Genomic DNA, 24,154 nt, shown 5'->3' with positions numbered 1-24,154 from the left:
TAAAAATTTTTGCAAGCATCTATCCATCTCTGTAAGTGACTAAATCAAATTATTAGGTCCGACTCAATCTCCCCTTCCACGTAATGGGAGGCTCTTAAGGCCATCCTTAGCGGGGTAATTATTTCTAATAGCACACATGTGCTAAAGGTAAAGAAGTTAGAACAGCAGAAACTGGTGGACTTTATTTTAGAGGTAGGTCACCAGTTCTCACTCGATCCCACTCCAGTACTATATGCAAGCAGACAAAATTTGCAGACTTAGTTCGAGTTAAGGCTGTACGTCAACTACATTGCTCCATGGGCACTTACAGGTGATCACTGAATAGCCATTAGGTGTGGTAACCTTGTCCCAATTTTACCCTCTCCAGCTGGGGAACTGGACTAACTGTAGCAACCAATTATTGGCAGTCTGAAATCAACTTGGGCAGCAGGGTAGCATGGTGGTTAGCATAAATGCTTCACAGCTCCAGGGTCCCAGGTTCGATTCCCGGCTGGGTCACTGTCTGTGTGGAGTCTGCACGTCCTCCCCCTGTGTGCGTGGGTTTCCTCCCACAGTCCAAAGATGTGCGGGTTAGGTGGATTGGCCATGCTAAATTGCCCGTAGTGTCCTAATAAAAGTAAGGTTAAGGGGGGGGGGGGGTTGTTGGGTTACGGGTATAGGGTGGATACGTGGGTTTGAGTAGGGTGATCATGGCTCGGCACAACATTGAGGGCCGAAGGGCCTGTTCTGTGCTGTACTGTTCTATGAACTTAAGTATTATGGGAACTTCATCTCAGGACCTTATGGCTTAGCATGATCATGTTTAATTTTGCTCACTAAATCAGGCAGTTTCACAAGTATTTATTCAACATTTTTCTAACAATTCTCAAACTAATTGCATATAAGCAATCACTTTCATTAATTCATTTCTGAGGAGTGAAATTGCCAAATTAGTGCCATGTTTGATGAAAATAATCTTTATTAGTGTCACAAGTAGGCTTACATTGCACTGCAATGAAGTTACTGTGAAAATCAGATACATCTATATTCTGCACTGATGTACAATGGGAAACAAATTTAGACTGTGATACTAAAGACTATGGGGACTATTTAGACTATGGGGGCCTCACGGTAGCATGGTGGTTAGCATCAATGCTTCACAGCTCCAGGGTCCCAGGTTCGATTCCCGGCTGGGTCACTGTCTGTGTGGAGTCTGCACGTCCTCCCCGTGTGTGCGTGGGTTTCCTCCGGGTGCTCCGGTTTCCTCCCACAGTCCAAAGATGTGCGGGTTAGGTGGATTGGCCATGCTAAATTGCCCGTAGTGTAAGGTTAATGGGGGGATTGTTGGGTTATGGGTCTACGGGTTACGTGGGTTTAAGTAGGGTGATCATTGTTCGGCACAACATCGAGGGCCGAAGGGCCTGTTCTGTGCTGTACTGTTCTATGTTAAAAGGCTGAAGGTGTTTACCCATTCTGACTGGATACAAGTCTAACATACTCATTCACCACCCAGTAAGAAGAAAGATATTCCAATAAAATAAGCTAGCAGTCTCGACAACCTCTGAAGGCTGAGTAACAAATTAAATCTGTTATCTTGGAAATAAGAAAGCTCAAAATCAAATCTAATTATTACAGAGATGCATTTTCACTGTAATTCAATATCCATTCAATTATATTTTTTCACAAAGTCTTAATCTGAGTAACTTTTACTTTTGAGCATTCTGGTAACACTGGCTGTAACGGTTAGATGTACATAGAATGTCAAATCGGTGCATCAGACAGGTCAAGTAAATCAACAACTAGAATGTAAAGAAAGTTACTTTTATTTATCTTTTAACCATTTCAATGGATTAATGAAAGGAAACAGTTTCCAATCAAAATACATTGGTAAATCCCCAGAGACTATCGTTGATTGACAGTTTGTTTCAGCAAGCTCTCAAATACATGAGAAGATGCCAAATACCAAGTCAATTTGGTCAAGTTACTTGGCTCTAATTTGGAAGAAAAAGCATGATGTCAATTAAGTGCTGGCAGCAAAAAGGTAGCTGGAATCTGCTTCACCCAGTTCAACAAAGAACAAAGAAAAAGTACAGCACAGGAACAGGCCCTTCAGCCTTCCAAGCCTCCGCCGACCATGCTGCCCGTCTAAACTTAAATTTTCTACACTTCCGGGGTCCGTATCCCTCTATTCCCATCCTATTCATGTATTTGTCAAGATTCCCCTCAAACGTCAATTGTCCCTGCTTCCACCACCTCCTCCGGCAGCGAGTTCCAGAAACCCACTACCCTCTGTGTAAAGAACTTGCCTCGTACCTTTCCTCTAAACTTTGCCCCTCGCACCTTAAACCTATGCCCCCTAGTAATTGACCTCTCTGCCCTGGGAAAAGGATACACAGTCTTGTAGAAGCTGAAAATGGGATATTTAACAGGGAGGGATAGCACAGATCACAGTTTCTCACGTATACCAACTTCCATGAAATTATAATGCAGAAGATTTCCTTCATGTACTTGCTGACAAGGAACAGTGTTACCATACCAGTATGGAACTCTGGCTCAAAAGACTGTGGGCTGAATTCAATCAAATAATTTCTTAAGTGCTATTTTGGGTGAGTTTGGTGGGGTTTCCTCTGTATTTTTGGGTGAGATCCACACTGGTATTCATCCACACCATCATTTCTTTCGGCCTTGGGGAGTTTTCCATCGGTCCAGGCCACACGTTTCAGCAATGGGGAAATCATAGAATCACGACAGTGCAGGAGACCATTTGGCCCATCAAGTCTGCACCAACCCTCTGAAAGAGCACCCCACCCATGGGCACGTTGCTTGGTTCTTCTTTGGCATCGGTATAATGGTGGCCTTCTTGAAGCAGGTGGGAACCTCAGAACAGAGTAGGATGTCTGAGAACACATTTGCCAGCTGGTCCGCGCTGGATTGGAGTGCACAACCAGGAGACCTTGGGTAGGGTGCTCTTTCCAAAAGCTGGTGCAGTCTCGATGGGCCGAATGGCCTCCTTCTGCACTGTAAATTCTATGACCCCGCCAGGAACCATTGCCTTCTGAGGGTTCAACTTTGGAAGCTGTGACGGTGGGTATGGGTATGGCCAGGACTGCTGGGGCAGTTGACAGCTGTTTGATGGTTTCCTGCTCGAACCAAGCATAGAATGCATTGAGTTCATCGTGGAGGGATGCGCATCTGCCAGAGGTTCTGCTCGGCTTCGATTTGTAGCCCATTATGATGTTTAAGCCTTGCCACAACTGACGAGAGTCCGTGACATTAGTCTGTGACTCTAGCTTGGTCGTATATTGTCTCTTGGTATCCCTGATGACTTTGCGGAGGAGGTCGTACCTGGATTTCTTGTATAGGTCAGGGTCGCCTGACTTGAATGCCTCAGACTTGGCCTTCAGTAGGGAGTCAATCTCCCGATTAAGCCATGCTTTCCAGCTGGGAAACGTATGCATTACTTTCTTTGGCATACAGTCTTCTACACATTTGCCGATAAAGTCTGTGATGGTGGTGGCATACTCGTTTAGGTTGGTCGCTCAATTCTTGAATATGGACCAGTCCACTGACTCCAGGCAGTCACGTGGGAGCACTTCTGTTGCTTCGGACCAGCACTGCACGACCTTCTTAACCAAACTCTCCTGCTTGTATGCCAGGAGAGGGAGCAAAGTCTTATGGTCCGATTTTCCAACGTGCGGATGGATCAGTAGGCGCCCTTGATTTTTGTGCAGCAGTGGTCTAGAGTATTGGTGCCCCAAGTGGGACAGAAGATGTGTTGATGGAATTTTGGCAGTATACTCTTGAGGTTGGCCTGGCTGAAGTCCCTGGCCATGATGAACAAGGCCTCTGGTGCCACACTGCCCTGCCCCTGACAACCCAGGAGCCTCCCAGGTGCCATTAAGCCTGGACCATATTTGTGTGGAGCAGTACTCGGTCAAGGCCTCGCTGGAGAGACTGTTAGACCCCAGGAGCTCAGAGAATCAAAGGAACACATATTTAAATTAACCTAATGGCTCATTTAAATATACTCATCTGGATCTTGCCCAGCACGGGCGTGATCCAGCTTGTGATGTCTCGCAAGATACGTTGAATCTTGCGAGACATTTTGAGCGTCGCGGTGACATCAAATCAGGCGTGCTGAGACTAGTAAATCACAACCTGTAACTTTTAGACAGAGTCACAGGACTGCTAATTAGTTTCAAGAAAAAATGTTTTTATTAAATATGAAGAAATTGGATGATACAATAACCCTTTACTCACCCGTTAGTTTAACAATTACACAGTTTCAGGATTAACATGGATTACAAAGTACACCTTAATCTACAATGGTCTCATTAACACAAGCCCCTTTTAAGCACACAAGTTGACTGTGGGAAAATACACTTTCCAGTCTGAACCCTGGGTGACTGTGGATGTCTCATCAGAATCCCCCCAGATGATTGTCACGTGAGAGTTACCAAACATAATCCAGACCAGGTTTTCCAAATGACACTTTTAAACAAAGCTTCTTCTCCATTTTAAACAGAAATCCAGTCCTGGATTTTTACACCAATCCTTTCAGATTTCTTTGTCTTGACTGCTGTGCAAACTGCTCATAATTGCTTTAACTCGCGATTCCCAGACTGTATTAAAGTGGCATCAGATGTTTAATTACCTTTGAAGGCTGCTGCCACCACTTTAAATCTGGTGACTGCAATTGTCTCTTTAACTTGAAACACTTTGTTTACTCTTCCTTGAATTCTTCTGAACAATACTTTGGCCTCTGTTTACTTAACTCTAATCATCTTAAACATTCTTTCTGTCCCACGTTTCCAGTTATCTGGATTGTAACTTTAGGAAGCCTGCCTCTTTGCAGCTCCTGTACTGTCCAGTCTTTCTTCTGCAAAGTTGAGAGATGTTCACTCCCCAATGTCCTGTCTCCGAATGCCAACAAATTCTGCCAAAACTAAAACTTAAAAGCTTTTTTTATCCTTACAAGAACCTCCAGTTGCTAAGCAACTGCTGCTAGTTCTATTTATTATTCACTTTGCAACCCCTTCTAAACACAATAAAATCACAGTTGGAAGTAAAATCAACCCCCACACATATTGACAAACACCCTTGTCCAGCATGAATCTAACTCTAGATTTTACCCTTCCAGGCACGGAAATATTAAATTAAACCATTTAATTTCTAATATTTACCAATACAAATATAAATCTCAACACTACCTTTGTTTTTGTAACAGTAGTAATTTTCACTATGCAGTTTTGGAAGAATTTTTTAAATCTTGCATTGATTGCATCAGCAATCACTTTTTCAAGACTCTTTCAGTATTATTCTATTATTGTCATTGGAATGACAGTTGTATAAGGATGCATGGTGTTAAGGGTAGAGTACTAGCATGGATAAAGGATTGGTTGTCTAACAGGAAACAAAGAGTGGGAATAAATGAGTTCTATTCTGGCTGGCAATCAGTGACGAGTGGTGTGCCTCAGGGATCGGTGTTGGGACCACAATTATTTACAATTTATATAGACGATTTGGAGTTGGAAACTACGTGTAAGGTATCCAAGTTTGCAGATGACACGAAGGTGTGTGGCAGAGCAACGTGTACTGAGGACTGTAAAACCTTACAGAGTAACATTGACACATTGAGCGAGTGGGCAAAGGTCTGGCAGATGGAGTATAATGTCAATAAGTGTGAAGTCGTGCATTTTGGTAGGAGTAACAATAGAACGGATTATTACTTAAATGGTAAAAAGCTGCAGCATGCTGCTATGCAGAGGGACCTGGGTGTACTTGTGCATGAGTCACAGAAGGTTGGTCTGCAGGTGCAACAAGTAATTAGGAAGGCAAATGGAATTTTGTCCTTCGTTGCGAAGGGGATTGAGTTTAAAAGTAGAGAGGTAATGTTGCAGTTGTACAAGGTGCTGGTGAGGCCGCACCTGGAGTACTGTGTGCAGTTTTGGTCTCCACACTTGAGAAAGGATGTGCTAGCACTAGAGGGGGTGCAGAGGAGGTTCACTAGGCTGATTCCGGAGTTGAGGGGGTTATCGTATGAGGAGAGGCTGAGTAGATTGGGATTATATTCACTGGAATTCAGAAGGTTGAGGGGGGATCTAATAGAAACATATAAAATTTTGAAGGGAATGGATAAGATAGAAGTAGAAAGGATGTTTCCACTGGAAGGTGAAAGTAGGACAAGAGGGTATAGCCTCAAGATTAGGGGGAGCAGATTTAGGACTGAATCAAGGAAGAACTTCTTCACTCAGAGGGTGGTTAAAGTATGGAATTCCCTACCGAAAGGAGTAGTAGACGCTACTTCATTGAATATATTTAAAGATAGGGTAGATGATTTTTTGAAAAAAAAGGAATTATGGGATATGGCGAGAATGCGGGTAAGTGGTTCTGAGACCACGAAAATATCAGCCATGATATTATAGAATATTATAGGAGCAGGCTCGAAGGATCGGACGGTCTACTTCTGCTCCTAGTTCTTATGTTCTTATGTATATCCTTGGCAGTGCACAGAAAACAGAAATTACTTAAATACAGTATAGAACATGTAATTGTATTTGCATCTTGAAAAGATTTTCATGATTCACTGACACTATTTTTTTTTTGGAGTTACCTGTGAGTGATTACAGGACTGGGGAACTTTTTTGACCTTGTATTTGTATTACACATTCTTAGGTCAAATTCAATTAACGAATATTACATTACATTAGTCAATATTGGGAAAGTGAAAAAGTATGGTATGCAAATTCAACATGAACTCATCTGCGTCTCACTGTTGTAAGATGCTGGACGTAGTTTGATAGATCTTATTAAGATATTTGCAGTCTTAGTTAATTCAACAATAAGTATATTTATTAACTACTAGAAACTAGATACAGTAAAAGTCCAACGTAGCAGCTGTCGCCATGCTGGTTTCTGCATAACACCAACCCAGAAGTGCAGGTCATGTGTTCTCTTACGTTGCTGTGGAATGATACTGTACTCAGTTTCACATTAATCCTTTAGATGCCAGACCCGTATACTACACTCACCAGGTGCATGCTGGCTCACATTACAACCAATTTACGTGCATGCTGGCTCACATTACAACCAATTTACCAGTCTTATGTGTACTACAATTCATTATGAAATCTTGCATGTGGCAAGGTTAAAAGCACAAGAATTAGGAGTAGTAGGCGATTGATCCCCTCGAGCCTGCTCTGCCAATTGATAAGATCATGGCTGATCCAATAGCGGCCTCAACTCCACATTCCTTTCCGACCCCATAAATCATTGACTCCATTGTCAATACAAAATCTATCTAACTGCCTTGAATATATTCAATGAGACAGCATCCATTGCTCTCTGGGTAAGAGAATTCCACAGACTAACAACCCTCAGAGAAAACATTTCTCCTAGTTTCAGTCTTAAATGGGAGATCCTTCATTTTTAAACTGTGTTCCTTAGTTTTCGACTCCCCAAGGGGAAGCATGCTCTTCGCATCCAGTTTGCAAAGTCCCCTCAGGATCTTATTATATGTTTTTTTTTATAAATGTTTTTATTCAGTTTTCGTATTTTATATTGAACAAATTACAAATTGTTAGGAGAGAGAAAAAAAAAAAACAAACAAAAACAAACACGCAAAAATTAACACACATATTTACAGGTAAGCATCTTCGTAGTAGTAACTGCGCCCCCCCCCCCCCCCCCTCCCCCCCTCAACATGTTTATTTAGCTTGGTTTTGGGCCTTAGCTAGCCATCGAACCCCCGTAACGAACCTGTAGCCCCCCCCCCCCACCGCTACCTTCCCCCGACTATTCTTCCTCTTGTACATTGGCCACAAATAGGTCCCGGAACAGTCGCATGAATGGCTCCCACGTTCTGTGGAAGCCGTCGTCCGACCCTCGGATGGCAAATTTGATTTTCTCCATTTGGAGAGATTCCGAGAGGTCGGACAGCCAGTCCGCAGCTCTGGGCGGTGCTGCTGACCGCCAGCCAAACAGGATTCTACGGCGGGCGATCAGGGAGGCAAAGGCAAGGGCATCCGCCCTCCTCCCCAGGAATAGATCTGGCTGTTCTGAAACCCCGAAGACCGCCACTATCGGGCATGGCTCCACCCTCACTCCCACCACTTTGGACATTACCTCGAAGAAGGCTGTCCAGTACTCCACGAGTCTGGGGCAGGACCAGAACATGTGGGCGTGGTTGGCCGGGCCTCTTTGGCACCGTTCACATCTGTCTTCCACCTCCGGGAAGAACCTACTCATACGGGTTCTTGTTAAGTGGGCTCTATGTACCACTTTTAGTTGCGTCAGGCTGAGCCTTGCGCACGTGGAGGTGGAGTTGACCCTATGCAGTGCTTCGCTCCAGAGTCCCCACCCGATCTCCATCCCCAGGTCGTCCTCCCATTTCCTCCTTGTTGCGTCCAGTACGGTGTCGTCCCTATCTACCAGTCGGTCATACATGTCACTACAGTTCCCTTTCTCTAGGATACTTGCGTCCAGTAGGTCTTCCAGTAGTGTCTGTCGTGGCGGTTGTGGGTACGTCCTTGTCTCCTTTCGTAGGAAGATTATATGTTTTAATAATATCACCTCTCATTCTTGTAAACGCCAGTGATTTTAAGCCCAACCTGCTCAACCTTTCCTCATAAAATAATCCCTTCTTCCCAGGGATCAGCTGAGTGGATCTTCTTTGAACTGCTTCTAAAGGAATCATATCCGGTTTTAAGTAAGAACAAAATCGTATGCCAAAAGGCCCTGTGTGCAGCTGCAGAAACACTTCTCTACTATTGCACTCAATTCCCTTTGCAATAAGTGCCAACATTCCATTTGCCTTCCTAATCACTTGTTGCATCTACATATCAACTTGCTTGAGCTTTCCTGTAATTCAGTAGAGTCATATTTGGTTTCTTCTGCTGTGCTTCCATCCTGCTGTTTAAGGCAGTTTTCATTTATTCATGCAGCTGAATGGTTACAGATTGCTTTTGCATTCAATCTTGAAGGAAAATCAAATTGATCTTTCAACTGCTTAGTCTCTCGCTGCTCCCCTCAGATTGAGAAACAGCGTGGAGAGAGGCAGACCCAGCGAGTTAAAACAGCAGGGGAAGGGAGATCAGCTTCAGAGTGAGGAACAGCATGGAGAGAGGTGGAACCAGCCAGGTAGAACAGCAGAGGAAGGCAGAGCAGCTTCAGAGTCATGAACAGCGTGGAGCGAGGCGGAACCAGCCCATTAAAACAGCAGGGGAAAGAGAGCAGCTTCAGAGTGAGGAACAGCGTGGATAGAGGCAGAACCAGCCAGTTAGAACAGCAGGGGAAGGAGAGAGCAGCTGCAGGGTGAGGAACAGCCTGGAGAGAGGCAGAACCAGCCAGTTAGAACAGCAGGGGAAGGGAGATCAGCTTCAGAGTGAGGAACAGCATGGAGAGAGGTGGAACCAGCCAGTTAGAACAGCAGGGGAAGGGAGAGCAGCTTCAGGGTGAGGAACAACGGGATAAGGTAGGGCTGGGTGGAGGTGCTCACCATAAATAGAGTGGGAAAAACGATGAGTGACATCACAGGAAAACGGTAGGTTCATTGGCTGGTAAGTAACTGCTTTCTGATTAACGGTTAAAATGGAGAAATATTTCACAGATTAAAAACAAGACCAGTCAGAAATTAAAAAAACAAATAGAAACTAATTAAATCAAACAGAGATGTAGGGCTAGGTGATGCGATGAGCTTGCACATTGTTGGAGCTGGTGGACCCCATTGTGGTTCCTACCGAACTCATCTATAGCAACTGTTGGCTCAGGGTGGGGGAAGAATTACCTGGACACCGTTTCATGAGTCAGTCACACCCCTCAGAATAACTACCTTGAATTTGGCCAGTGGTCAGGGACAGAAGGGTGTGACCTGAAGCAGGTAGAGGGATTCAAGAGGTAGTAGCGTGCAGGAGTCTCAGCCCTTGTCTTACAGGTTTGAGATTCTTCGTTGTTGATCACCATGGTACAATCTTTGCTGGTCCTCACCATCGATCCCACCGCTGCCAACCATGTTATGATACGAGTTCTTTTGATGTCTCAATAATGAGGTCTTGAGATGACCGTTTATGAACATGAACCGTTTATTGGTAATCTTTAACTATTTACAGATCCCAGGTTACTGTCTTGCCTGATTCTGAACTCTGCAAGCAGGCTGCTTCTAGAGCAAGGGTGGGCAAACTTTTCCGTGCAAAGGCCCACATTCAGAAATTCACAATTTTAAAGGGCCGCATAGTATATTAAGTAAAATAATTACTTCACCCGGTTATGATTCTGGGCGCCTCATATAGAACATAGAACAGTACAGCACAGAACAGGCCCTTCGGCCCTCGATGTTGTGCCGAGCAATGATCACCCTACTCAAGTCAATGTATCCACCCTATACCAGTAAGTAACCCAACAGCCCCCCCATTAATAATTTTTTTTTTTAATGACTTGGTGGGCTGCATAAAGACCTTTGGGGCCGTAGTTTGTTCACCCCTGTTCTAGAGTGTACTCTCCAGACTGTTCTCCCAGAGTTAATTAATTTAATAATCTTTATTGTCACAAGTAGGCATACACTAATACTGCAATGAAGTTACTGTGAAAAGCCCCTAGTCGCCACATTCCGACACCTGTTTAGGTACATGGAGGGAGAATTCAGAATGTCCAATTCACTAACAGCACCTCTTTTGGGACTTGTTGGAGGAAACCTACGCAGACACGGGGAGAATATGCAGACTCCACACAGACAGTGACCCAAGCCGGGAATCAAACCTGGAACTGTGAAGCAACAGTGCTACTATTACCATGCGAGTTTATACATCACCCAATGGGAGGTGCTATTTTGCAGTCTCACGTTAACACTTGCTCTGCTGAGCACCTTTACATTACAATAGCATGCAGGCACATGCAACATCATATAACACACACCACCTTTATTTTTCTAGCTTCTTATCTTTCTGAAATATCAGATACACTTGAATATTTAAGTTCCATCCTTGGTCACCTTGCAACCACATCTTGGAAATACCTTTTGGGTCGTAAATATTTATTTTTTATTTGTGTTACTGTTATTAAATCTATACCCGTACCTAATTTAGAGTGGAAGTCAAAACTTCAACTCCTTAAGGGTCTCAGAGCTTTTGCACAATGCACACTGGGAGTGGGCAGTACATGCATTTTTAAAAAAGCTATTTGGGCTGAGAAGCAGCCCAGCGTGCCTGAGCATGAACAAATGCATGAAAACCCAAGACAGGTGTCTGAGAGCAGACTACCAGAGGAGAAGGGTCCTAGGCAGTGGATGAGAAAAGGATCCAACAGATAATTGACAGGGAGGGGACAGGATCAGAAAAAGATCCTAGTTCACCAAGAGAGAGAAGCAGGAAAAAGGCAGTGGGGAGCAGACTTTAAGTGAAGAAGGCAGCCAAAGATTGGTGACTCCGTCCTGGGGGCTGCTGGGGAAAAGCAGTACTGTTCTGCTGACTGTGGTCCAAGAGCTGAAGCTGTGCCTGTGAGTTGTTGCTTGAGTACAGATTCTGGAATCCAGGGGAATGGAATGTCAAGAGAAGAGATTGAAATCCTGCATGGTGGGCATCTGCTGTCTGAGCTGGGGCAACTTCTGAAGTGAATTCCCAGCTTAGATCTTCAAAAGGTGAGCCAGACTTTCAATGAGATTGGTTGACTCAGTGTTACCGAAGTCTGGGGAGGATGTTGAGAAATCCATGGACTCTGTCTTGGTTTATCTGCCAATTATTGCACAGGGTGGTTTGTTCAACCATAGTTGGCTTGTTAATTCATATACACTCTAACAATCAAGGTATGTATTAGGTTCAAGATACATATTGTAAATTGCTTAATTTTTCTGACCCTGTACAGTACAATTTATTTTTGGTTGTTCAAAAGCCATGCTGTCTTGTGCTTTATTCACTGAGCAAGTGTCTTAAATCTCAAACTTTAAACAAAATGTTATTTGTCTCTAACCGTTCTCTGTTCAAGGATCATATGAACAACCAATTGAGCCATTTTGCTACAAACGCTGCTTATATTCAGATCTAGAGCTTTCTTTCTGTCTTTTCACCATTTACTGCACACTTACATTTATAGTTTGTTCCTCTTGCCGCACTTTGGTTATCATTACCCATGTTGCTACCGTGGTCTCTTGCCTTGTCCTTTCTCATGAAATGACCACATCTCCCCTCACATTATCTATCCTCGGCTCACTGTTTGGATTAAAATCCTTTTTAACCGCTCTTGCCACATAATAAGAGAAAAGTATTGGAACACTGGTCCTACTACAGTTAAAATGAAGGCCATTCCAGTGATTCGGCTCTTATTTTCCCCAGTACTAATGCCAATGGCACATGAATCAAAACCCAGGTTGCTCAAAACATACCAAAATATTTCCAATATGTGTCAACATCAACTGAAGTTTTGATGACTTTAAGCAACTGGATTACCAAATGTCAGAAATTTCCCCAATTCAAAGCTCTAGACAAATATCACTTAGTAGACTCAGCTCATTTCTTTAACATGTTTCAGAAAATATATTTTTACAAGGGAAGAAGGAAAGTTCTAACTGGCTGAATTAGCCTAGAAGATGAAAAAGTGGACATTCCTATAATCAATGCACTGAAGCCTTTTGCTGCACCATCCTTTAGCTGTGATTGGCTAAATGTTCTTGCAAAAATAACAAAAAATTTCCAATAACAATTTGTTACTCTCTTGTTTTTTATACACTTACTTGGATTTGGAGGAAAAAGTGTGCAGCTTTTACAATGGATGATCTCCTTGATGACAAGCATGTCTGGATGAATTCCAGGTGGGAATTCCAGTCCAGGCATAATTGGGTTCATTGGTCCAATTCCAGTCATCATGCGAAGGCCTCGGTCAAACTCTGCAAAGAAAGATACAGAAATGAAAAACATAGAATTCCGACAGTGCAGAAGGAGGCCAGTCGGCCCATCAATCTGCACTGACCCTCTGAAAGTGCATCCTACTTAGGACCAATCCCACACCCTATCCCTGAAACCCCACCTAGGGGCAATTTTGTGTAACCAATCCACCTAACCTGCATATCTTTGTACTGTGGGAGGAAACTGGAGCACCGAGGAAATCCACACAGACACAAGGAGAAAGTTCAAATTCCACACAGTCATCTAAGGCCGGTATTGAACCCAGGTCCCTGTGAAGCAGCAGTGCTAACCACTTTGCCATTCCTTTGATAGAAACGTTACAGTACAGAAGGAGGCCATTCTGCCCATCTTGACCATACCAAACTGCGGACTACAGGTGTCCCTTCTAATCCCACCTTCCTACACCCAGTCCATAGCCTTGTATCTTACAGCCCTTAAGGTCTAGATCCAGGTACTTTTAAAAACAGTTTCGGGTCTCTGCCTCCACCACCAAATTGGGCGGAGAATTCCAGACTCCCACTACCTCTGCGTAAAAAAGTTCTTCCTCATGACCTCTCTACACCTTCTGCCACTTATCTTGAATCTATGCCCCCGGTTCAAGAATTCTTCACCAAGGGAAACAATTTTATCTTGTCCACTCCATCTCTTCCCCTCATTATTTTTTCACCTCAATTAAGTCACCCCTCAGCTTTCTTTGTTCCAAGGAGAATAACCCCAACCTATCCAATCTCTCCTCATAGCTACACTTTTCTAGTCCTGGCAACATTCTTGTAAACCTCCTCTGCACTCTCTCCAGAGCAATTACGTCCTTCCTGTAATGTGGTGACCAGAACGGCACACAATACTCCAGTTGTGGCCTTATGTTTAATAATCATCATAAACACTTGCACTTTGATAAATTTTTATTAGTCTTTCTTCAGCATTCATTTGTATGTTTAAAGTCAAAATCTTTATCCTTAAGTACAAACTAATACTCAGCCTTTTTTTTCCTACAGTCCTATCTTCTTCACCTCTGATTCTGACCTAATTTCTTCTCTTTCTGCTAATTCCTAATGATGTGTGGGCATTTGTTCCAATAGTGAGCATAATATGAATGGGTTCACCATTGTGTTTGAAAAGAAAAAGAGCTAAACAGCTTAAATGCTAGATTTATGTTAAATTGACTTCAATATTGAGATTAGCCACAGTAAACTGGGAAAATCTGTTAATGGGCAAAACAACAGATGTTCAGTGGCAGGAATTTAAAAAAATAAGTGGTTATACAGAAGAGATTTATGCCTTAAGGGGCAAGAGCTCGACTTGCCAAAAAGGTATGGCCAATTAAAAAGGTAACATAACATGAAAGTTTTAAAAAAAGCATTTTAGAAAAAGCACAACCCATGCAATTGAGCACAGTAACAAGTCTTACAACACCAGGTTAACAGGTTTGTTTGGAGTCACATCCAAGATCAAAAGCATAATTTGAATACTGAAGTTAAGGAGGGAAACAATTCAGACCCTACCTCGCCGTACCATATTAAGTTTACAAGTGGGAGTACGGCACTGAAACTGCAAACACTACCACATTGAAGCTGGCAAGATAGTATTGATAAAGATGTCAGCCTTGATTCAGTGGCAGCATACCTACTTCCAAGTCAGAAGGCATATGTTCAAACTCTGTTCCAGAGACTTGAGCATATAACCCAAAATTAGATTTCAGTGCAACACTAAGGGAGGTGTTGCCTTTTTAATGAGGTGTTAAGCCATCTTATGTTCTCTCAGGTGTGCATTAAGTACCCCATGGTATCTTCCTAAAATGAGAAGGGAAGCTCTCTTGGTTCTCTGGCCAACATTTATTCCTCAATTAGCATCACTAAAACAGATCATCTGTTCATTACAGCTTGTGGAACCTTGCTGTGTGCAAAATTGGCTGCAGCATTTCAAGTGATTAGTTTTAGTAGCCAGCATGTGAAACCAAGGAATGCATTTTTCAGCCTGGGCTAATGCCTAGGTGTTTGCCTGGGGAAGTCCCTCGGAAGTTAATGTGCTTTTGCAGCCTGCAGAGATAATGGGCGTGATCCAGCCGAATGGGAAGAGAGTCTCGTAGCGCGATTAGCTAGGTGTTTCCCGCACACCCTCCTATCTAACGCCTGTCCGGGTAGTTCAGAGGCTTCAGCTGGGAATGTGCAGCCAAGGCTGCACTTTGCCCCTTTCCCTGCACAGAGCAGCTCCACTTGCTTGAACTCCTCAGTGGAGGGGGAAATCGGGATGCCATTTAAAAGTGCCAAGCTGACCTTGAGCCCCCAATGTGACCCCCGAAACCCTCAAGCCCCAACTCACATATAAGGGGGTCCTTGGCCATCCCCCACCCCCCACGCAGGGCACCCCCCAGCCCGATCACCACTGCATGCAAAGTGCCAGCTTGGCACCTTGGCATAGCCAGGGTGCTACCCTCTCCAGAGGGCAAAAACCAAGGTGACCCCCAAGAGTGCCGTTCCGTCTGGTCCCCATTTATGGAGACCACTGCAGGAGGTCTCCAAGGCTAGGTCCCAGGCGTTGGTTAGATCTTGGGAACACATATTAGAATGAGACCAATATGCTGATTTGCCAGAAAGTGACCCGTCCACAATTGGCAGGATTCTCATCGCGAGATCGCATCAGAGCCTGCGAGATGAGTCGAGTAGATCCAGGAAGTGGAAACTCCCGGCATCCACTGCTTTTCGAGAGCAGTGCAAATGGTAGATGTCGGCCAATTTGTTTTCAGCTGGAGGAGATGAGGTAATTTCTTGGTGGAGGTCAGAAAGGCAGTGAGTTTAGAGAGGTTTTGACAGAGAGAGAGAAGAGTTCTGATCTGCCCAACTCTAGTCCATAATTCTGTCCAAGGCGGATAATTTAAAAAAAAGAGTAATAATATTTTAAAGTAGAGCAATCTTGTCTGAAGACAAGGAAGAGGCTGAAATAACCTAGTTGAAGCAGTTATTTGAAAACATGCAGCCAACGTTTGAAGGTGTTCCAACCAGAGCCAAATCTGTTTTATAAAGCAAGTATTTTTCTATGCCTTGCTACTTGTAAACTGGATTAAGAGCTGTGTGTTTCTTTGCTTGTTGTTCAATGGGAAATTGTATAGTTGTGTTAAGGAGTAATTGTATGCTGGTCTTTCCAGGTGCAAAGTTAAAGGTTTAATATTATATTCATAATAAAGATTTGATTTAGAAATACCAAAGCCCTATTTCTTTCATACAATCACTTCTGGAGCAAATAATTCTTTCCGTACAGTCTTAAAATAAACAAAAATATTGTCATTTCAGTCCTGTATCCTAGCCACTATTGGGGTCTGGTCTGGGATCATAATACATGCATATAAAAAGGAGAAATTGCTGGAAATATTCATGCTTGGCAGTATTTGTGGAGAGAGAGAAACAGAGTTAACATTTCAGGTTGATGACTTTCATGTTAGTGATGTTGAGGAAGCCATTCAGTAAAGTGAAAAAAATTAATTTGTGGGACCAAGAGGAGTATCATTTTGATCCATGAATGCTTTTTGAAAAATAAATTTAAAGTACCCAATACATTTTCTTTCCCAATTAAGGGGCAATTTAGCGTGGCTAATCCACCTACCCTGCACATCTTTGGGTTGTGGGGGTGAGACCCACGCAGACACGTAGGGGATGTGTAAACCCCACAGGCACGGTGACCCAGGGCTGGGACCGAACCTGGGTTTTCAGCGCCTTGAGGCAAAAGTGATAACCACTGCGCCACCGTGCCACCCCGATCCATGGATGCTTAATGGACATGTGTATCTTTCTCAAGCAGCAGAGAGAATGAGGAATTGAAAAAGTTGCAGCATTGTATATAGCGCTAGTTTTCGAGCAGCAAGACTCTGACATTGTGGCACCTGGATCAATTGGTTAGCTGGTGGCCAATGAATTGCCCAAAAGGTCAGAGGCGGGATTCTCTAATCCCACGGCAGAGTGTCCACGCCGAAGTAAATGCCTTCGCATTTTACGACGGCGTGAACGGGCTGAGCCGAGGACTAATGGGGCCAGCACGGTACTGGAGTGGTTCACGCCGCTCCAGCTGCTGATCCCGGCGCAAACTGTGCGCTGTGGGATCCGCGCATGTGCAGTGGCGCCGGCGCAAACGCGCACATGCGCAGTGACCTCCTTCAACGCACCGGCCCAGACGCAACATGGCGCAGGGCTAAAGGGGCCGCCGCATAGGAAAGGAGGCCCCCAGCCAGAGAGGCCAGCCCGCCGATCGGTGGGCCCCGATCACGGGCCAGGCCACATCGAACGTCCCCCCGACCCTTCAATGCCGAGTTCCCGCCGGCTGAGAGCGGGTTTGGACGGTGCTGGCAGGGCTCGCCGTTTTTACGATGGCCGGCGTGGTTGAATCGTGTGATGGTGTCGTGGCGTGATTCGCCCCGGTCATGAGAGAATCCCGCCCCATATTCTGTCCAATAGCACTTGGGTGATTCGGACCTACCCGAGTGGGATGATTTCTAGAGACCCAAGGAAAGCAGAGTTAGGTCCTGGATGCTCAAGGAAGAAAGGGTTGTTATGGCCTGCTCTCCCCCTTCCCAGAAATGTTGTGAGCTGCTGAATTTCTGAAACTGCAGAGGCCTCAATGAATCTACAGTGAAAACCATTACAGTCTGAAGACAGAGACCTCGGCCTGATAGCCAAGTTTGAAGGAAGGTGTTTAAAGACAAACATCTGAAACAAAGACTCTTTATCCTTTTACTTATTATTTTCACCCCCTCTTCCCCACTGTGTTTGTATGGATTGTGTCTGTGTGTAGAGGGTGGTGAGAAGTTAAAGTGGGGATTAGGAATTAGATAACAGTGAACCAGTTGTATTTGCTGCATATTTCATTGTAGTTCTTGTGATAAATAAAAAGTAATTGTGATAAAATTTACAAACCTGGTAACTGCAATTGTTGGGCATAGACTTTAGGTATTTTCTAAGAATTATTGGCGAATTCAATTGCGTTGTGACTCCGGGTCAAGTGGGGCTGCAACTAACTGCACCCTAGCCCAAGGTGTCATTAGACCACCTAGACACCCACTCACACCTTCTGCTAGGCAGTCCTGATGCCTGAAAGTGGACCAGTGCAATTTAATGAAAGCTGCCAGTAAATACACCAGGGCCTGAAAAAGTGTTACTGTTTTGCATTTAGCTCAACCAGTCCACCCATAACCCACTTTATTAAACCTGACCACCAGGAGTTTCTGAAATGAATCAATGGTCAACTGAAACAGATTTATTACTATTAGCAATAACAAAAAATATTTATCCTTCAAAGGTTGCTTCCAAATGATGTATGGTCAAAGTTCAGAATTAAACCCATAGCATTGATCAACATATTTGGGAGAGGCAGGAGAAGGGTTCTGTCAGGTGACATAATCAAAGAAGCAAGTATACCTGACATAAGCGGCTGTCCAGTCATTCCCATTGGTCCCATTCCCAGGTTGTTCATGGCTGTTCCCCAGGTTGTAGAGTCCGATAATGACATTCCTAGTGGGCTGTGGTCTAAGGCTAGGTTTTTGAAACCATCTGTTACAAATGAAGAAGAGAAACAATGTTGCAAATTTATAAAGTGTAACTGTTCATAAACTAACAAGGGTCTTTATCTTAATTTTTCAACTATTTGAATAAACAATACTGTTTTGTTAAAATTATCCCAATTGTAGTACCTCAGCTGCCACCCCAGTTGAGATTTGTGAACACAGGCCAGAGACAAAGTGTGGGACCTTCCAAACCTGCATAACTAAGGTGCACATCTTCATATGCATTTGAGCTCAGCCACCAGAGAAGCAACTGACACTTTCTTCCAAGCACCAGATGGGAAATGAATTTGCAAAGGAATCTCAGACCTTTTAGGACTATAAAAAGGGCAGATTTGGTCCATGAAATTAAATAAAACACAATATTTTGGATTAAATGTGGAGGTCTCTGTGGTGTAAAGACTGATGAATTCCAACTGTCAAATTTATGTGAATGTGCTGCAAAAAAAAACTTGCCTGTGATACCAAACTTGGAGGTATGTCAAACATTCAGGATGATATCAACAAACTGGAACAGGACATAGTTAGACTATGGGCAGACATGAAGGAGAAGGAATACAGAAAAGTGTGAAAGCAATGCAGGTATTTCAGATCATCGCAGATTTAGACAAATACAAACGGATCCCATTACTTGATGATGAAAAGACTAGGGGAGACAGATTTAAGGTGCTGGGCAAGACATGCATGGAGATGTGAGAAAGAACTTCGCAATGCAGCAAGTAGTTATGATATGGAACCTGCAGCCAATTGGGGGCGGTGGAAGCCGATGCTATCAATAATTATTTCAAAAGAAAATTGGATAGGTCCTAGAGGGATATAAACCTGCAGGGCTACTGGGATTGATGGGGGAAAATGGAACTAATGAGCTGCTCTGCAGCAAGCCAGGAAGGACTCAATGGTCCCAATTGTCTCCTTTGGTGCTATAATGACTATACGTGCAACAAATAACAACTCATTCCAAAGAAGTAGCTGGCCTTCTTGTATCAGCTTCCTTCAGCCATGCATCTGATTTTGAAAACTCAGCTAATAATAATAACCGCTTATTGTCACAAGTAGGCTACAATGAAGTTAATATGAAAAGCCCCTAGTTGCCACATTCCGGCGCCTGTTCGGGAAGGCCGGTACGGGAATTGAACCCACACTGATGCCTTGTTCTGCAATACAAGCCAGCTATTTAGCCCACTGTGCTAAACCAGCCCTTCAAGTAGTCAAAGTTGTGTTCTGCTGGTATGTGGTATCAGTCAATAACATGAAGCAACACCAATGCATTGTCTTTGATAGTCACTGATTTAGAAACAAATCTACATTTCTATTTTAAATAAAGTAGAATGAAACATCAATATTTAAAATAAAAGTTGGTTGGGAGTCTGAGAAAGTTTCAAAGAAGACGGTCCTCAGAGTTGTAGTAAACCATCAGGGTAAAGCTCATTCAATGGCAAATTATTATAGGACATTCAGTTTTTTTTCAATCTGAGTAGGGAGCTTGATGACCGCACTTTAACCCTAATTTTTAAAACTTGCATTTCCTTTGGGCACAGCTTTCCACTAGGATCGGCAATCAATGAATTGACACATAACTTTAACATTAGATTTGATATTTGTGTCACATGTTCAAAAATACAATGCCAATGTAGCCTAATCAGCAGGGTATAAGGAGCCAATTTGCAACAAATGGAGGGGCTGCAATCAAAATAATGCTTCACCAGCTGCCCCGCATCAGCCATTATGAAACAAGAGATAACAACACACCACTAAGTCCATAGGAATCTATGTTACAGCATTTCGAGCAAATGACATTGAAGATAAAGACAACAATTCAACAACCTGAACAACAACAAGCAATAGGTATTTAAATTTTCAAATAAACATTTTCTCAAATTTTTGCCATTGATGACAATGGTTAGTATTTATAATCTTGACAAAATTTTACACTTACACATACCAATAGATTCCTTAACACAAATAAGAAGGGCCCAATTCCAGGTTAATGAGAATTTGATGATCACTCAACAAAGTCTGGAAACCTATGTTCTAGACAATAACATTTTAATTATTGCTGTAAACGGACATGAAGTCGAAGCTTTTTAACTTGCACACATCAGGCAAATGCAAGAGTGCCAAATGTCACAGAAAGCAACAGTTTAAGCTGCATTAGAAAAGGTGCCGATTAGTTGGCAAGTTGACTCTGATTGGCCGAGGCATTGACATAGACAATGCATCAGTAAAATATTATTCCCCCATTCTTTTCCTTTGCACATTTGATTGCAAGGATAAGCAGCTTTGTACAGCTCTTTCAGTGGTGTAAATGAAATGAAATGAAAATCGCTTATCGTCACAAGTAGGCTTTGAATGAAGTTACTGTGAAAAGCCCCTAGTCACCACATTCCGGCACCTTTTCGGGGAAATGGTGCCTCAAATGCATTAATACACTAGCTAACTGTTTTCATCGAATGTGTAACTCTTATAACACACGCACGCACCTCCTTCCTCTTAAAATTCTAATGGAACAATGCGCTACCTTTAAAGAGAAGAGATTCAGGTATAATCGAGGAACATTATCATAAGGGGGAAAAGATGATCCCGGAATGATAAAGAAGATAGAAAGTGTTATGATCACAGCTGATGGTAATGCTGAGCAAGCCAGACAAAATCATAACTTAGTGCATTAAATAATAGATTGTTCCAGATAATTCTGCTGGCTACCCGGAGTAATTCCTGCCAACCCACAAACCCCCTCCCTGTTCTCTGCCCTGCACCACATGCCACTACCATCCCTTCTTCACCGACCTGACAACAGGAAGTGGACTTTTTTTAAGCGACTGAGGATAATAATATTAAATAACTGCCTAGTACTTAATTGGGTTTTACCACCACACACTAACAAACCCCTCTTGCACTTGTGAATTGTGGTCAAGGTCAGATTTCAGGGCTTGTATTTTTAACAAAGGTTTTCCAAGGATACCATAGGCTGGATTGTCGGTTGACGAGATGCTCTGTTTTGCCAGCAGCCTGAGGGGTTGCCCGACGGCGGGGAAACCCCATGCGCAGCGGGATGGAGGACCCAGCCCCACGTTCGCTGCTCACACATCTATGTCTATTCAAGCATTGTGACACCAGTTCCGTGGTTACACATTTATTTCTTCAGTACACTACTACTTTCATTTTCAACTATTGTACCTCTTTTGGTTCCTTGTTTACATGCTAATGTTTTAAGTGCAGTGAATTGCATCTCCCCATCTATTAACCAAGTTATCTGGTTTAACCAAGGGGCTGGTTTAGCTCACTGGGCTAAAATCGCTGGCTTTTAAAGCAGACCAAGCAGGCCAGCAGCACGGTTCGATTCCCGTACCAGCCTCCCCGAACAGGCGCCAGAATGTGGCGACTAGGGGCTTTTCACAGTAACTTCATTGAAGCCTATTCGTGACAATAAGCGATTTTCATTAAATGTTTTCATTATCTGAAAGATCTAAATCCTTTTCAATGTTAAAACTTTATTCATTATGTGCCTTTCTTCCAACTTTGTTAACATTTCTTTTCATTGCCCTCTTATCCCAGCCAGTAATCTATTAAAGTTGTTGTTGTTTGTATGCATCATGTGGATTATTACACATTTCAAAGGTGTCTGACTTGACAGCATTACATAGCTATCCATATGGCAAAAACGTGAAGATTGATTTTAAAGGAATTCCTTAATATTGATGCCTTTGATGATCTATATATTTGCAATCGGTCTCCTCGAACTTGCTTGTGTCAGCTGTAATGAATATTATAATAGGAGTGACGGTTAAGATTCGGGAGATTGACAGGTGTGTTCCATTTATCCATTGGGTGAAAAAAGTATGTTATGTTTTCAACTGAGTTTGTAAAACAATGCTATAATAATAAAAATCTTTATCAGTGTCACAAGTAGGCTTACATTAACACTGCAATGAAGTTACTGTGAAAATCTGCTAGTCGCCACATTCCAATGCCTGTTCGGGTACACCGAGGGAGAATTCAGAATGTCCAATTCACCTAACAAGCATGTCTTTTGGGACTTGTGGGAGAAACAGGACCACCCACAGGAAACCCACGCAGACGCAGGGAGAATGTGCAGACTCCACACAGGCAGTGACCTAAAACGGCAGTGACATGAACCCGAGACCCTGCCGCTGTGAAGCAACATGCTAACCATGCAAATAAAATGTAAGTTAAGTAATTAGATTTCCACCATGACAAAGTGTACTGAATAATTCTCAGTGAAAGAGTCTGTCCTGCGACTGCACAGATAGCTATTTTTGGCCTCTCAGAGACAGGCTGTACTCACATCTATGTCATTCATCCATGATGTGATCTCACTGAGAAACTAGTGTTCTCCATACCTTAGACATTGTTGAATCTTGACCAATGTTAAATCCATGTTAGAACAAATCAACTGTAGATGATTAGAATCCATGCCATAGGTTTACCTGTCAAAATCACTTAACTCTAAGCCTCTGCAGAATTTCAAACATTATTCAGTTTAATAAGACTTACTTCAACCAATGCTCGTCAATCGTGCAGAATTCAACAACTTCCCTCTTGCTTTCAACTGCAGTAAATCACAGTGGCACCTGAAACTGTCCCGTGCCAGAAGACCCTTTTAAATTTGTGGTTTTAATCTCTTTCCAGGTCACTGCCTGCGATTTTGTGCATGAGACATCCAACCTCTCCCTCGGAATGTGGTGGTGGGGGGGGGGGGGGGGGGGGGGGGGGGGTGGTTTAAATGATGTCGGGCTATGTGGCAAAGGTGGGAGTTGCCAATCCAGCCACTTCTGGCGTGGTGCGAGTCCCACCCACGGAAACACGCTGTAATATTCAGCCCATTCAGATACTATTTGTGATTTCAAAATGAGTATTTTAAGTTTTGCATTCCAGTATGAAGTATTTTTGATAATTCATGCTCTGCAGTAAATGTCATCATTGTCTGTTGTAACAATTGAAACAGGAAAGGATTCTATTTATTTCAATTATTGGTTACATTTGTACATGCACTTTAAAAAATATCCTGTCTGAACTGATAATAATAATCTTATTGTCACAAGTACGCTTCAGTGAAGTGACTGTGAAAAGCCCCTAGAAATAAGTAAGTACAATTTGATAGCCATCATGAAGTCATGGCTGCAGGAGGACATTTATTGGGACCTCAATATTGAAGGGGACAGGAACTTCCAAAAGGACAGGAAGTGGGGAAAAGGTGAAGGGACGCCTTGTTAGTTAAAGACGGTATTAGCACAATACAGAACAGAGGGGAGGACCGAAGTTGACGGTACAAGGATGAGAAACAGTTTGGGTAGTGATGAGAAGTGGTAAAGGCAAGAAATAAATCGCTTGTGGGCGTTGTATACACTCCTCCTAACAGCAGCTACATAGTAGGGTAGAGCAAGGAATAATTGGATCTTGTCAGAAAGGTCCAGTGATAGTCACGGGAGATTTTAAACATAGGCTGAAAAGGTCAGATGGTGAAAGGTTAATTGAAATTATAAGTTAATTGAATGTTCTTTGGATAGTTTCTTAAAACGGCATGTTCTGGAGCCAACCAGGGAGCAAGCTTTAATCGACCTGGTATTGTGCAACCAAATGGAGTAATTAATGATCTCATAGTAAAGGTGCTGCTAGGTAGCAATAACCATAATGAGTGAATTTTACATTCAGTTTGAGGGAGAGGGGAATGGGTCTAGGATTATTTATTTTAAAAAAGCAAAAGCATTTCATTGTGCGA

The 24,154-nt window shown here is 43.1% G+C and overlaps 1 protein-coding gene across 1 annotated transcript in view; it reads right to left on the bottom strand.

Annotated features, from left to right (window-relative positions):
- LOC119952109 (ecto-NOX disulfide-thiol exchanger 2-like) overlaps positions 1-24,154 on the bottom strand; it is a 336,912-nt gene that overhangs the window by 88,048 nt on the left and 224,710 nt on the right. The window contains exons 5-6 of the mRNA XM_038775673.1: positions 18,272-18,403; positions 12,698-12,850 (exon numbers count right to left, since the gene is read on the bottom strand). Of these exons, the coding sequence (XP_038631601.1) occupies positions 12,698-12,850; positions 18,272-18,403 (285 nt within the window). The remainder of the gene's footprint in view (positions 1-12,697; positions 12,851-18,271; positions 18,404-24,154) is intronic.

This window comes from Scyliorhinus canicula, chromosome 17 (assembly GCF_902713615.1).
Source record: "Scyliorhinus canicula chromosome 17, sScyCan1.1, whole genome shotgun sequence".
Lineage (NCBI taxonomy): Eukaryota > Metazoa > Chordata > Chondrichthyes > Carcharhiniformes > Scyliorhinidae > Scyliorhinus > Scyliorhinus canicula.
The sequence above is the reverse complement of the archived record's forward strand: the minus strand, read 5'-3'. Positions and strand labels throughout refer to the sequence as shown.